General features: G+C 49.3%; 3 protein-coding genes across 3 annotated transcripts; 1 reads left to right on the top strand and 2 right to left on the bottom strand.

The window, feature by feature from the left end:
* Positions 1-1,224: 1,224 nt before the first annotated feature.
* On the top strand, positions 1,225-1,608 carry INS49_009483 (uncharacterized protein; the record flags this gene model as incomplete). Its single annotated transcript, XM_043170214.1, has 2 exons — positions 1,225-1,443; positions 1,564-1,608. 2 exons carry the CDS (start codon positions 1,225-1,227, stop codon positions 1,606-1,608), a joined length of 264 nt encoding a protein of 87 aa, XP_043024779.1.
* Positions 1,609-2,571: 963 nt separating this feature from the next.
* INS49_009482 (uncharacterized protein) lies at positions 2,572-3,456 on the bottom strand (the record flags this gene model as incomplete). The annotated part of the gene is made up of 1 exon (XM_043170213.1): positions 2,572-3,456. One exon carries the CDS (start codon positions 3,454-3,456, stop codon positions 2,572-2,574), a length of 885 nt encoding a protein of 294 aa, XP_043024778.1.
* A 6,447-nt stretch (positions 3,457-9,903) lies between these two features.
* INS49_009481 (uncharacterized protein) lies at positions 9,904-10,256 on the bottom strand (the record flags this gene model as incomplete). The annotated part of the gene is made up of 3 exons (XM_043170212.1): positions 9,904-9,975; positions 10,034-10,096; positions 10,152-10,256. The coding sequence occupies 3 exons, from the start codon at positions 10,254-10,256 to the stop codon at positions 9,904-9,906; spliced, it is 240 nt and encodes a 79-aa protein (XP_043024777.1).
* Between the last annotated feature and the right edge of the window lie 2,181 nt (positions 10,257-12,437).

Here is a 12,437-nt window from a genome sequence, read left to right as displayed (position 1 = left end):
GGCCCCGTCCGCGGCAGCACGCACGGCACGCTTGTGGAGACCCCTGGCCACATTTGGATTGCAGATGCAACATTGCGCAAAAGACATAAAAGATTTTCTGTGAAGCGCACATTTTACGTTGTATAGTCTATATTCTGCACGGGGAGGGTGCTACTGCATATGCCGCACCAAAATAGTGTATTTGACAGCAAGAGAACCGTTGGGGGCTGGCTGGCTGGATGGCGGCCCCCATTCGAGAAGGGCAGGCCCCCAGCTTGTGACACCTCACGTCAGCCACACGTCCCGCTCGATCGCTCGGTCAACGACCGATCGGATCACCTGTTCGAACATGCTGTATGGAACCGGGCACTGCAGCGACAAGCTTTGACGCACTCTGCCGTGCTGCAGTTATCACGGGCTTGCACATCGGGCACACCTGAGCCGTCTGCCGCTTGTCTGCCAGCTGCCAGCAGGAGCAGCAGCTAGAATAAACCTCGCTCGGTAGTTAGGCCTACGTCTGATCCGTGGCCCTGAAAACGTATCACCGGTACAGATATCCCCGGCACAAAGACGTAGAAGAAATGTCGGATAGTGGCTTGCAGAAGGAAAGCCTTCTTGCTGTCAGCACGGTGACGGCCGTGATGATTCGGATTCTTGCCCACTCGAGCTCGCAGTCTATTCACATGTACGTAAGAGCCATCTACGGATCTACAGAGCCAGGTGCTTATGTCTCTGAAGCCTTCTCATGATGACCTGAAGGCGGTCGCAGCATGAGACACAACAGCCGTTGGCAGTAGTTATGTCAGACTCGGTCCATTTTGGTAAGCTGCAATATGAGACACGATGGTGATTTGTAACCTGAACCTGGACAAAAGGACTTCAGCCACTCAGTCCATCTTGGGAAGTGAGTTGCAACGCACTACACAATGTGCCCCAGCAGCCTGGTGCTGGATCGAAGCATCTCGGACTTCGTCCATGTTGGGAAGCAAATTGCATTGCGAGACCTTCGTCGCCTGGAACTGAGCCAAAGGATGTCGGACACATTGGAAAACGGGAGATGAGTTGTAGCACGGGATTCAACAGTGAGGATCGGTCAATAATATGAGGGGTGTATAGAGGAGCAGACAAATATAAAACCCATTGCAATGCGCTGCTCTTTGAACCTTCTCGTTCCATATTGCTCATCAGCTCTCTCATTCAGGCATAAATCAAGACTCCAAGAAAACCCCCTATTTCATCATCACAATGAAGTTCTCAGCCTCCTCCCTCCTTGCACTCTTCGCCGCCAGCGCTCTCGCCCTGCCAGAGCCCGTCCAGGAGGCTCAAGAGCACGCCCCGAGATGCGTTGCCAACCTGCCCAACTGCGCGGGCAGCACGTACGTCGGCGATGACAACTGCCACTGCTCCGGGCAGAAGAAGCCATGTGGCAACTGGAAATGCGGGTGGGATGGCCCGCACTCCATCGTACGTGGTTGTCCAGCGCTGGGATTTCAAATTTGAGCCCCTGGGCCTCCGAACACCCCGTCGAAACTTGCACATACTTTCTGAGGCTGTTATGCTGACAACATCGTCACTTTCGTATAGTTGAACTGCGGCTCTCAGGGAAGCGGGTGTGCTTGGATCAACTGAGTAGCCGAGCAATCTACGAGCCCGACTCTTCCTATAGGAAAGTCTTTGTAAGTGACCTATTCGCCGTGGCATCTTCCCGTCGCATCATTGATGCTCGCCACAGATCCGGCTGCTTACAACTCGCTGTCCCAGACGCAGCATATGGAAATAAAAGCATAACTTGGGCTCTGGCTCCTTTAGCCTGCTCCGCCTTGGAAAAGGCGTGTCTCTGGGTATCAAAGCAATGAGTGAATCTCAGAGCGAGCATAAGGGCTTTTCCTTTCGAGTTGTTCATGATTAAAGTTCCAATTTCATTCTGTATCCCAAGCACTTCATGTCCCAGTCACTCTCTCAATATAATCAAGTGCCTGGGCCCGGGCTCAAAACCTAACCTCTGTTCCTTCTCAAACTTCTGCTCCGTAATATGAAGCCCGAAGGGTCATTTCAACGTCCATGTCCTGATTAACGGGTGGCTGGCAAGGCTGACGGAGCCGGAGTGCCTGCCTAGGCAGTGACAAGTGGTTTACAGCATAACGGACAGAACTAGCGCCAATCAGGTCAGACCAGCCAGAGGAAAGATGCACATTCATTCCACCCTCCTTCATTCTGTCAGCATGGGAACCTCCAGTGATCGACGGGTTACGTATTGGTTCTCACGTGGTATAGCCCGGAGTCTTGGTATGCCTCTCATGCTTAATTTGTCAGAGATCTAGTAAAACGAGACCAACAGGCACTATTTACTTCAAAATAACAATAAAGTCACAACGGCCTGCTCGTCATGTTTAGTACGGCCCTCGGCAGCTACAGTTCACTTCTGGAATCCCAAAGATTTCATAATTGCCATCAAGAAGACGTCAAGGTGCTGATAGGAATATAGTCTGGGGGGTATCTTTGTCTCATTCATTCTTAGTCTATAATATGCTGCAATAATTCCACCAGGCCAGCATTTGACACATTTCAACTCTCCTACTGCCGCAGGTCTTCTCAAGCAGCAGCGAAGAAGCTCTCGACCGCCTTGGTGAACTGGTCCGGGTCCTGCACAGGCGCGAAGTGGCTGACGTCCGTGAGCGTCACGGACGTGCTGCCGGGGATGGCGGCGACCAGCTTGGCGGGGACGTCGAGGTTGACGGCCTCGTCGTGGTCGGCGCCGACGATGGCGACCTTCTTGCCGTCGATGGCGCCCAGCCCCGCGGCCGTGAACTGCGGCAGCGTGCCCTCGAGCCTGGCGACCTTGGTCGCGAAGTCGGTGAAGTTGGCGCTCGGCAGGTTCGTCGCGTACTCGGTGGCGCACCGCGTCACGAACTCGGTGTAGATGGCCGTGTCCGTGAAGGTCGCGTTGGTGTCCTCGGGCACCATGAAGCCGGCGAAGACGAAGGCCTTCTGGATCCCGGGCGCGATGGTCGTGTTCTGCAGCATGGCCAGCGTCGTGGCCGCGCCGTCGGACCACCCGACCACGTTGTACGACTGGATCCCCTGCTCGTTGAGCTGGGCGAAGATGTCGTTGGCGAACATGTCGTAGGTGAAGACGTCGCTGGCCCCGTATGTGCTGCGCCCGTGGCCCCGGCGGTCCACCGCCACGATGTAGTGCTTGTTGGCCACGAGCTGCTTGATGACGTCGGCGAAGTAGGCGCTGTATCCGAGTCCGCCGTGGTCGAGGACGATCGGTGTGCCGCCGGCCTCCTCGTTGTACTTTTGCAGCCACAGGTCGGCGCCGTTGATGGTGCTCAGGGTTGTGTTGACGGGCGTGGGCAAGGCTGGTGTCGGAGGCAGAGTCTGCCAAGCGGCGGTTGTTTGTCGGATCGCCAGTGCGTCGACTGCGGTTGAGAAGCCGACTGCAGCAAGCAGGCTCAGAACTTGTGTGGAATGCATCTTGTTCCACGTGAGTGAGTGACTATTGGTGAGAAAACGAAGGAATGTATTTCCGAGTCGGTTAAGGGAAAGTGGCCTTTGGATGTGTAGTGGTGAGAATGATGATGATATTCCTATAGACAACTCCATAACTGCCTCGAAGCTATATACACGATAAAATTCTAAGCATACAATCTCGGCTGAGGCAGTGTTTCTCGAAATAGAGGCCGGCTGTGGAGTTGCATAGAGCTAAAAAAAAGCTGCTCAGGCAGAAAAGAGAGGCCTAGCCATCACACCCGCTGTGTGTGGAAAACGAAACTATCCCCGTCCCTGTCTTTTTGACTCGCGCTCCCCCTCAGCTGCAGAACAACAAAAGGAGCCAGAGTACGCCCACCCAGCTTCCACAGTACGCCCACCCAGCTTCCAGCGTGCGCCCACCCAGTGAAAGGAAATTGGCTGCACGCGCTATAAAATATTGGTGCTATAGGGTTACTAACAAAGCATAGCTATAGCTATCCCAGAGGGGTCCCATAGCTACCCCTTTATTTACGACTTAAAAGTTACTTCTGCCCTTTGCCCTCTGCGCCCTCTGCACCCCCTTTGCCCTCTACGCCCTCTGCGCCCTTTGCACCCCCTTTGCCCTCTATGCCCTCTGCGCCCTCTGCGCGCTCTGCGCGCTCTTGCGCGCTCTTGCGCGCTTTTGGGCCTTTTAGGTTATTTACGCCCTCTAAGCTTTTTAGGCTTATATTTTTAAAGTATTACTTAAATTAGAAAATAGCTACCCTAACTTCTTATATATAGGGCAAACTTTATGCTTACTTAGAAAAGTACCTAGTTTTATTAATATAATATTAAGAAAAGGAAGTACTGGGTGGGCGCATGCTGGAAGCTGGGTGGGCGTACTCTGGCTCCAACAAAAGTGGTCTCTTTTTTTTTAAAAAAAAAACTGTATACATATGCTTCTTAAGCAATATGCATCCAGTCCTTCATATAATGATAAATGCTTAAACACCCAGCGTTAAAAAAAATAATAGTATATTAATAACAATAGGTTTTAAACATAATTGTAGCTTATGGCTAAGAAAATAATGATAGCCTTGTGACAGCCGCACAAACAAGGCTGGCAAGAACCGCTTTTGGCGGAGCCATAAACCGTCGACATAAATAGCCCAAGACTAATTTGCCACGGCGCTCGGGAGTCAAAGTCGGGCAATCAGTCATGCAGCGAAGACCAAAATAGTCTCTCTATAAAATGAATCCCACAAATGCAGTCCCAATCGAAAACTTGATCTCTTTCCACCCACATCGACACACATCTTCCCAAGGGAACTCCGAAAAACAACACAAAAACTTACAAAATTCGCTATTTTTTTAATAACTCACTTTAATTAAATAAGAATATAATATATATATATATTTATAAACCTTAAAGTTTAAAAAATCTTAATAAAATATTATTAACGTTATAATATTAATTTTGCTTAAGTTATAATCTTATTTTAAAATTATTAAAATATTAATATTAAACTAACTTTTTAAATAATATATTTATTAAATTGTTTTCATTTTTATTTCCATATTTCTTAATTAATAAATATTATTAAATAATTATTAATATATAATTTAAATATAATATAATATAAAAAAAAACAAAATAAAACATTAAATTTTAATATTTTAATATTTATTCACATAATAAATATTAATATATAATTTTCACATATTCTTATTTCAATGTTTAAAGACTTAATATGAAAAATATTAATATAATTATAAGTATAATATAAATATAATTAATTAATATTATTTAAATATTATATTAATAACTTTTAAAATCTTATAATATAATATAAAAAGTAAAGATTATAAATATATTAGTTATATTAAGATATTTAATTTTGTTATAAAATTATAATGGATTATAGTGAGATTTAAAAATTGGGATTTTGGGGGCGGAGGGGGGAGCGCGAGTCAAAAAGACAAGGGCGGGGATAGTTTCGTTTTCCACACACAGCGAGTCAAGCCACTGGTGGCAGGACCGACAAGCTTGGCATCGCGTCTATTAAGCTCCGCCCAGGACGTTTGACGTGCCATAAATATAGCAATTTACTACCGAATCTGGATGCATATTGCTGAAGAAGCATATGTGTACAGATCAAAAACGAGACCACCTTACTACCGAATGAGCCGCGCGCCTTTCTATACACGGAGTATCTCAATATTCGCGATGTTGCACTGCGTACAAGATGTCTATTGATGGTTGCGTGTGTGGGAGACATAAGGTGATGGCCTCAGAGCCATGGCTTGACCGCACACGAGCATGACTCCGGGAACCCGCAGGAGGACACTTATTGAGCCTCACCAGCCATATCGACACCATATCCGCCGTTCTTGACGAACGCTCTTTTACAGCATAATCGGACCTCAAGCAAGCCTTCATGTACACGAAATCCTGCTCAACGTGGCCATCTTACAGTATGTAAGGGCATTCGCCGCGCCGTCTGAATCCTCCCGGGAGGACTTGTGTAACATGTATTGTAAATTTTGATTAGCGGCACCCCTGTGATTGAGTACAATTACATTTAACCAGCAAGCTTATTAAGTACATTGAGTTGCCTTATTCTGAAAGGCGAATAGCAGGATACTTGGCAGGGTGCCATTCCAATGTCCACGATTTTGAACTTCTGATAGTTGACAATGCCTGATAAGGAACCTTGCTTCATCACACTAGGCTAGAATTTGCTGAAACTTTTGAAACCTTGTAGTCCTCTGAAGACTGCGAGAGATAGAAGGACTTCTTAGCAATGGTAAATTCATGAGGTCCTGGGCTTGGTTACTTTGGAAGTTGAAGGAATACTACCGGCTCCTCTCAGTTGAACTTGCATGTAAGCATAAGGTGTCTCTCTACTCAGCATGGTTGAGTAGCGAGATGATAAGATACAGAGAGTTTGAGATGAATGAATTACCACTGTCTTTGTGCTAGAGACCTATCCAGCCAAGAATATCGTAGTGTACCTGAATAAATATGGAAAGTATGCTACCACATCCCTTCTCCTGTCATGTTTGGCTTACTTGCTACTTTCAAACTGGGATCCAATGAAAAGAAGGTCTAGCTTCAAGTGATCCTCGCTTTTCTCATCGTATTGCATATCCTGGCGTGGTTGCTGAACCTTTCCAGGGCTCCATGTACCACTTGCAGTCGAGCCTTGCTGGGCAGCGGTGCTGTTATGGCTATCGGAGGAAGCCTGGCTGAGAGTGTCAGGCTTGGTCAGCTGGTGAACAAGTGGTGTGACGTGGAGCAAGGACTGAATCAGGATGCTGCAATATCTTACACAGCGGATGTCGAGGCAGAGGATGTGTTGGAGGTGTAGGGCATTTTGAACTAAGGGGAAACAGGTCGTTGAAGATTGATCGTTCGGAAGGGTAAGGCTCAGTTTGGACCCCAGGGTACTGGACAAGAGGATCGTGAAGGCGACACGACCAAGTACGCAATGAATGGAGACTGGAGGTAATGGCAAGCCACTCAAGTGCTTGAGGCGTCAGGGTAGAATGTGATTCAATCGACCCCAGGTCGTTGTTGACTTTGGAGATTGTGCTTTTTCAGGTGAAGCTGCTGAACAAACACACGTCATGAAGGGTCGGCGCGGTCGAGTAAATGGTAGTTCTAGAGAAGTAGAAACAACAACGGGAAAAGAAGGTAATTATCCGACGCTGTGGGCCGATGGAAGGGGGCGAGGATGGTCGAGACACAAATATCCCTGTGGAAATGAGGAATTACTCAAGGCGAGCCTGTGGAGAGGTGGTGGAAGTAGACGAGCTGGTCGAGTCTGACCCAACATAGATGCGAGGACTATGAGTTGACTGCCTATATTTATGAAGGCGTGGATATGTTCGGTATTTATATTCAAGGACAGAGAGGCACAGGTTGGAGGAAAGGTCACAAGTTTTAATACCTGGATGCCCTTTCCCAGTATCTAAGTACCTACCTATGCCACCCGATGAACCACTGAGTGAGATCAGATCACTACTTGAGGCTGCCCGATTGCCAAATTCGGGCCACGGGATTGGGCATTCAAGATATTCCGTGCATGAGGTGTTCGTCAAGTGGTGTGGGTGGAGCTGATCCGGGAAGCGTCCCAACGGAGGGGCGGAGCGTGGTCTGCCTGGCCTAGAGGCGGGGCAAATATCTCGGAAAACCCCTCGCAATTGCCCTGCAGGTACATGTGAACAGCCAGATGCGTAAGATGAGGAGGCCTGCCGAGCTGCCGGGCCGCCAACCAGCGCCGTTTCGAGACGGGCCACCTTATAAGTGAGTTTGGCCCTTACCAGCCAAGCCCTCCTTCCCCTCCAAGTTGCTACCGAGCGCGTGGTGCATCGCCCACACCACAGTGAGTGCGCGCACGACGGCGTCCAATGATTCGCACCAGATGCACACACACGGCCTGCTTACCTCACGAGGCACGCATCCTGTTGGCCCCGAATATTTCGACGCCTTCTGGGCAACCTGCAGGCGCGAGTGTGACAGACGCAATCGGGACTCTGCATAACGCGGTGAGATCTTCTCTCCCTCCCAGCCTCAATCGAGCTACGCGGCTCTAACCCCCACTTGACCAAGCAACAAGACTCTCAAGTGATCCCCATCCGCCAAGTCACTGGGCAGGTAACGATCCGCTGCCCTCGGTCGCCTAGTAAGACCGTCCCCCTAAGTGGTTCTCGTTTACCGCAAGCAAATGCTTCCCAATGTTTGATAAGCTCTTTTGCCTTGCAACTAGAGATCGTACTCTAATACACCATATGCCAGGCCCTTGGCCTAACGAAACAAACCCTGTGATCAGTCCCTTTCTTCAACTTTTTGCGATACCAAGTAAGCATTGACAAAGTCCGACCGTCACCCAAGTTTTGCTGGGAGACGATATCGTAAATGGCCTGACACAAGGTTCGTCAGAAGTTCGCGGCGAGTCAGCTCAAGCGCTATTCTCCTGGGTGGCTATTGCGACCACGACCTCGGTGCTCACCTGTTTTATGGAACACTGAGCAGTCTATCTCTCTCTCTTTACCAATCCTCCCAGCCCCCCATCTGGTTACCATCGGTTGTATAGCCAATATGAGTCTTGTACACTTGTACGTTCCCTATGAACAAAAATGAGAACACCCAAAATCAAGTATTGTAAAGAATCATCTATGAGAATCGGTCGCCCTCGCACAACCTGCCAAGTGCATGGCAGGTGGTTTCAGTTTCAAGTCAGAGTATTTATGCTTAGCCATGCTGGAGAAGGCTACTTGCTCATCCATGAAGTCGTCCCCCACGCCCTCCATCCACCCAGGTCAAGCAAGGGAAAGGTTCAAATGGTTCTTGGTATTGAGTCCAAATGTCAATGTAGAACCTACCAGTGTCGACACCAAATTACGGAAAATCATCAAGCGCATGACAATCCTTCGGGGAGAAGATTCGATAGTTCGACGGCCATGGACCGCTAGAAGTCAACTACATGACATCGGAACATCCAGTGTTCAACTTAGCCGACAGGACGGAGCCAAACCCCTTGACAAACGTTGGAAACTGCGATTATATATCGAGAACCTGATCCACAAAGAGACCACTATCGTTTCGGTCTGGCTCGTGTGCTATTTGTCGGATGCCCATGTATACACACCTGACGGCTCCTCTTTTGCCTTCAGACTCTTGCCGGAAATCTGCGATGCTCTACCCGCGGTCGAAAGCTTGATACCTGGTTGATGTCGACTCGTCACCCCGTCGTAAGGCCTGTCAGATTTTAGCCTTGCTCACAATAGAGTCATGGTCACTGCCCTTATGCCGGCCCTCGGTACGCCAAAAAGGTCGCCAAAAGAAAGCAAGAAGAAAAAAAAAAAAAAAGGAAAAAGACCAGGTGGTGCACAAAAAAGGATCTCATCGAGGAAGCACAGCTACTATTCAGCTCCAATCAGAGGTTTTCAATACGGAGGCATAAGCTGCATCTCGTGGTCTTTTAGAAGCCATACGGGCTGCCACTACCTATTCACCTTCTCTTGGTCATAGAGAGAACGAAGGAATTGGACTATCCCGGGCAAGCTGCACATGTGCGGATGTCCAGGGTACGTGCGCGCAATTCCAGGAAACAAGAAATCAAACAGGCAAGCTAAAGGGGAGTATAGATACGACAATTACAGCTGAAAGCTCTCTTAGTACGAATTGAGAGAAAGCCTGACGCTTTTGCCTTCCAATCCTTTGCTCAAATAATAGCTGTTACTTGTACGGCAATATGGCTATGTCAGGATAGTCCTCTCCCAATACCTCCTGCCTCCTTCCAACCTCGGTACTTGCTGGTAAGACTATGTGCAGCAGGATCCACTCCATCATAAGCGCGCAATAAAAACATCTGATAAGCACAGCGAATGAATCCTCGTCGGTTTTTGGAATATCCTCTGCTTGATTTCCCTCCTGCCACCTCCAACACCAGCTCATCCGTCTCACTTGTCGACGATATCCAATGTTCCTGGGTTGTGTGCAACAGGCTTGCCCTTCTGGTCCGTGAACAGCACCTGATGTCTGTATCAGCATCTTGCCCCATTACACGGGAAGATGCGGCAAGCCACTCACTTTGGGAGGATTCTTGACACCCTCCTGCTTGGCCTCGCCCTCAGTAGTCACAATCTTGTCAACCTAGAATCCAGTGAGTCACAAGCTAATGTGCAGCATTGCATATTATCTGACTCACATCGCCCTCATGCCTGCCGCCACGGATTTTGGTGTAGACGTGGTCGCCTTCTTCTACAGGCTGTCCCTGCTTCGATTGGACCTGGTCCTCTTGCTTTGACGACATGATGCAGATTTGGGGAGTTAACTGATTATGGATTGATTGGGCTTCGATTGCAAGTCTAGTTGCTTTCCCTACGTGCTTGGATGAGCTACGTGAAGAGTGACTTCAACGGAGGCCAAAAGTCAAGTGCTGAAGTGAGCCCCTGGTCTACAAGCTCAAGAATCCATCACCGTGACATCATTCACCTTCCCCCTTGGCTATGCCCTACAGTAGCTCACTACCAAGAAGAAGGGGCAAGAAAACCAGCATACCACTTGCAAATCAATAAACAGGGAGATTATGTCCAAACCTTAAATCTTCAGATCTTGGTGTGAGACCGTTCGGCTGCCCAATCGGCTCGGCTGCACGAGGGGCAGGCCGGGTGCGGTGGGACGAGCGGCCTTCTGGAAGCTCGGGAGAAGGAGGGACCACTGGATGCCCTGTCGGACCAGAGAAGTGGATAAGCTCACAGATCGGGTTTTGTATGACGGTGAGAATCCTATCTTTGTTTTCCAGAGTCCGTTGCCAATCAGCGGACCGAACCTTATCCGGCATCCCTGCCGTATACTTGAAAAGGAACCCATCGCATCCTTTGCTTCGAGGCCACCAATGGAGGAGACGGCGCGCTGGTTGGGACTGTCAGCAGTAGCCAGGACTTCAACGAGACGAGAGCTTGACAGGCAAGCTGAGGCAGGGGAGTGCAGGCCAGCCGGATCACGATGCGGCGGTCTTGGACGGGACAAGCTTCAACCAAGCACACCAAGCTTTGGCCCGGAGCCAGGGGATGCTGCCAAGCGGCGGGTTGTCACTGTCTGTCTCAAACGAAGTGATGCCCCCCCCCTGTCGTTTTGATCATGCTCCCCCCTCTGCATAGAAAAAAACAGCCCTCCGCGCGCGCACCCACGCAGCGTATACACCCCTTCCTTAATTTTTAATTATCTTAATTTCTTTAATTATTTCTTTTATAATTACTTTTATAAGCTATTTTAATACTTAATAATAAAATAAATATTTATAAAAAAGGTAAAAAATATAAAAAAGGTATAAAGAAGGTATGTAAAAGGTATGAAAATATTATATAAGCGTGCTTAGTTAAAGGAGGGCTTAATATGCGTTAACGCTGCGCGGGCGCACGCGTGAAGGGCTTTTTTTCTGTGCAGAGGGGGGAGCGTGAGTCAAAACGACAGGGGGGGGGGGCATCACTTCGTTTGAGACAGACAGCACCTCGATGGCGCCAGGGGTAGTCCGTCCACGTTAACGTCCGACGACATCCGTCGAAGCCGGCATGGTGTACTCTCATGTCGGACTTTGTCAACGCGAGGGATCGATCTATCAACTCGAACCGCGAGCGACGACACAGCAGGTGTGGCGCTGGAGATCCGGATCTCCGGGGCAGATGTTGAACAGTGTCCACAATTCAGGCTGCGGCGCAACGATGTGCGAATTTACTAGATATACACAGACACACTCAGTCCAGCGGATCGAAGACTCGAGGTGATGTGGCTCACTCGGCCTTGTCGAGCCGGCCTGCAGGTACAAGGCCCTGGGGTGAAAAGTGCATTTACAAGCCCTTGGGTTTTCCGGCATGGTGTCGACCTGTTGGTCCTGCTACGCGCAGGCGTTGTGGCCTTGCAATCCCACAGCGGCGAGAGGGTCTGCTCGAATTGGCATCTGGTCCGATTCAGCACGTAAAAAGTCCGACTAGAATCTTACTGAAAATGCTGTGCCGCACAGTATCGATATCCCGCTCGCCGCATGAACAAAGACTGGGTTCCTGGGGATAAGGTCTCGCAGCGAGACATTCCCGGCCTGTCCAATCAATGCCTAGAAGACATAAGAAAGTGGGCTTACCCATGTCCCAAAACGTCGTAGCGTACACCAGCGGCATCGATCACCAGTTCACGCCACCGGGTCCGAGGAGGTATCGGGAGTGGAACTGAGCATCCGCGGGAGCAGCAAACTCAACCAACCGGTCGGTCCCTGCGCCGAGCTTTCCGTTGTGCGACGAGATTGGTTGGGAGGATGAGACAGTGAGACATGCCCTCTGGTTTTAGCCATGTCTCTGTCTCTTTCTTGTGATTGCCTGTGTGGGAGTACTTTGTGAATGTCTAAGGAAGAGGAGACATGCAAGTGTTCGGGAACGGAAGAGTGCCGGTGCCATCTTACGTACATGGACCTATCGAAGTCACCCAGTCTATCTGATGG

The sequence above is a fragment of the Diaporthe citri genome (genome assembly GCF_014595645.1).
Source record: "Diaporthe citri strain NFHF-8-4 chromosome Unknown scaffold_4, whole genome shotgun sequence".
NCBI lineage: Eukaryota > Fungi > Ascomycota > Sordariomycetes > Diaporthales > Diaporthaceae > Diaporthe > Diaporthe citri.
This window is presented reverse-complemented; position numbering and strand designations above follow the sequence as displayed.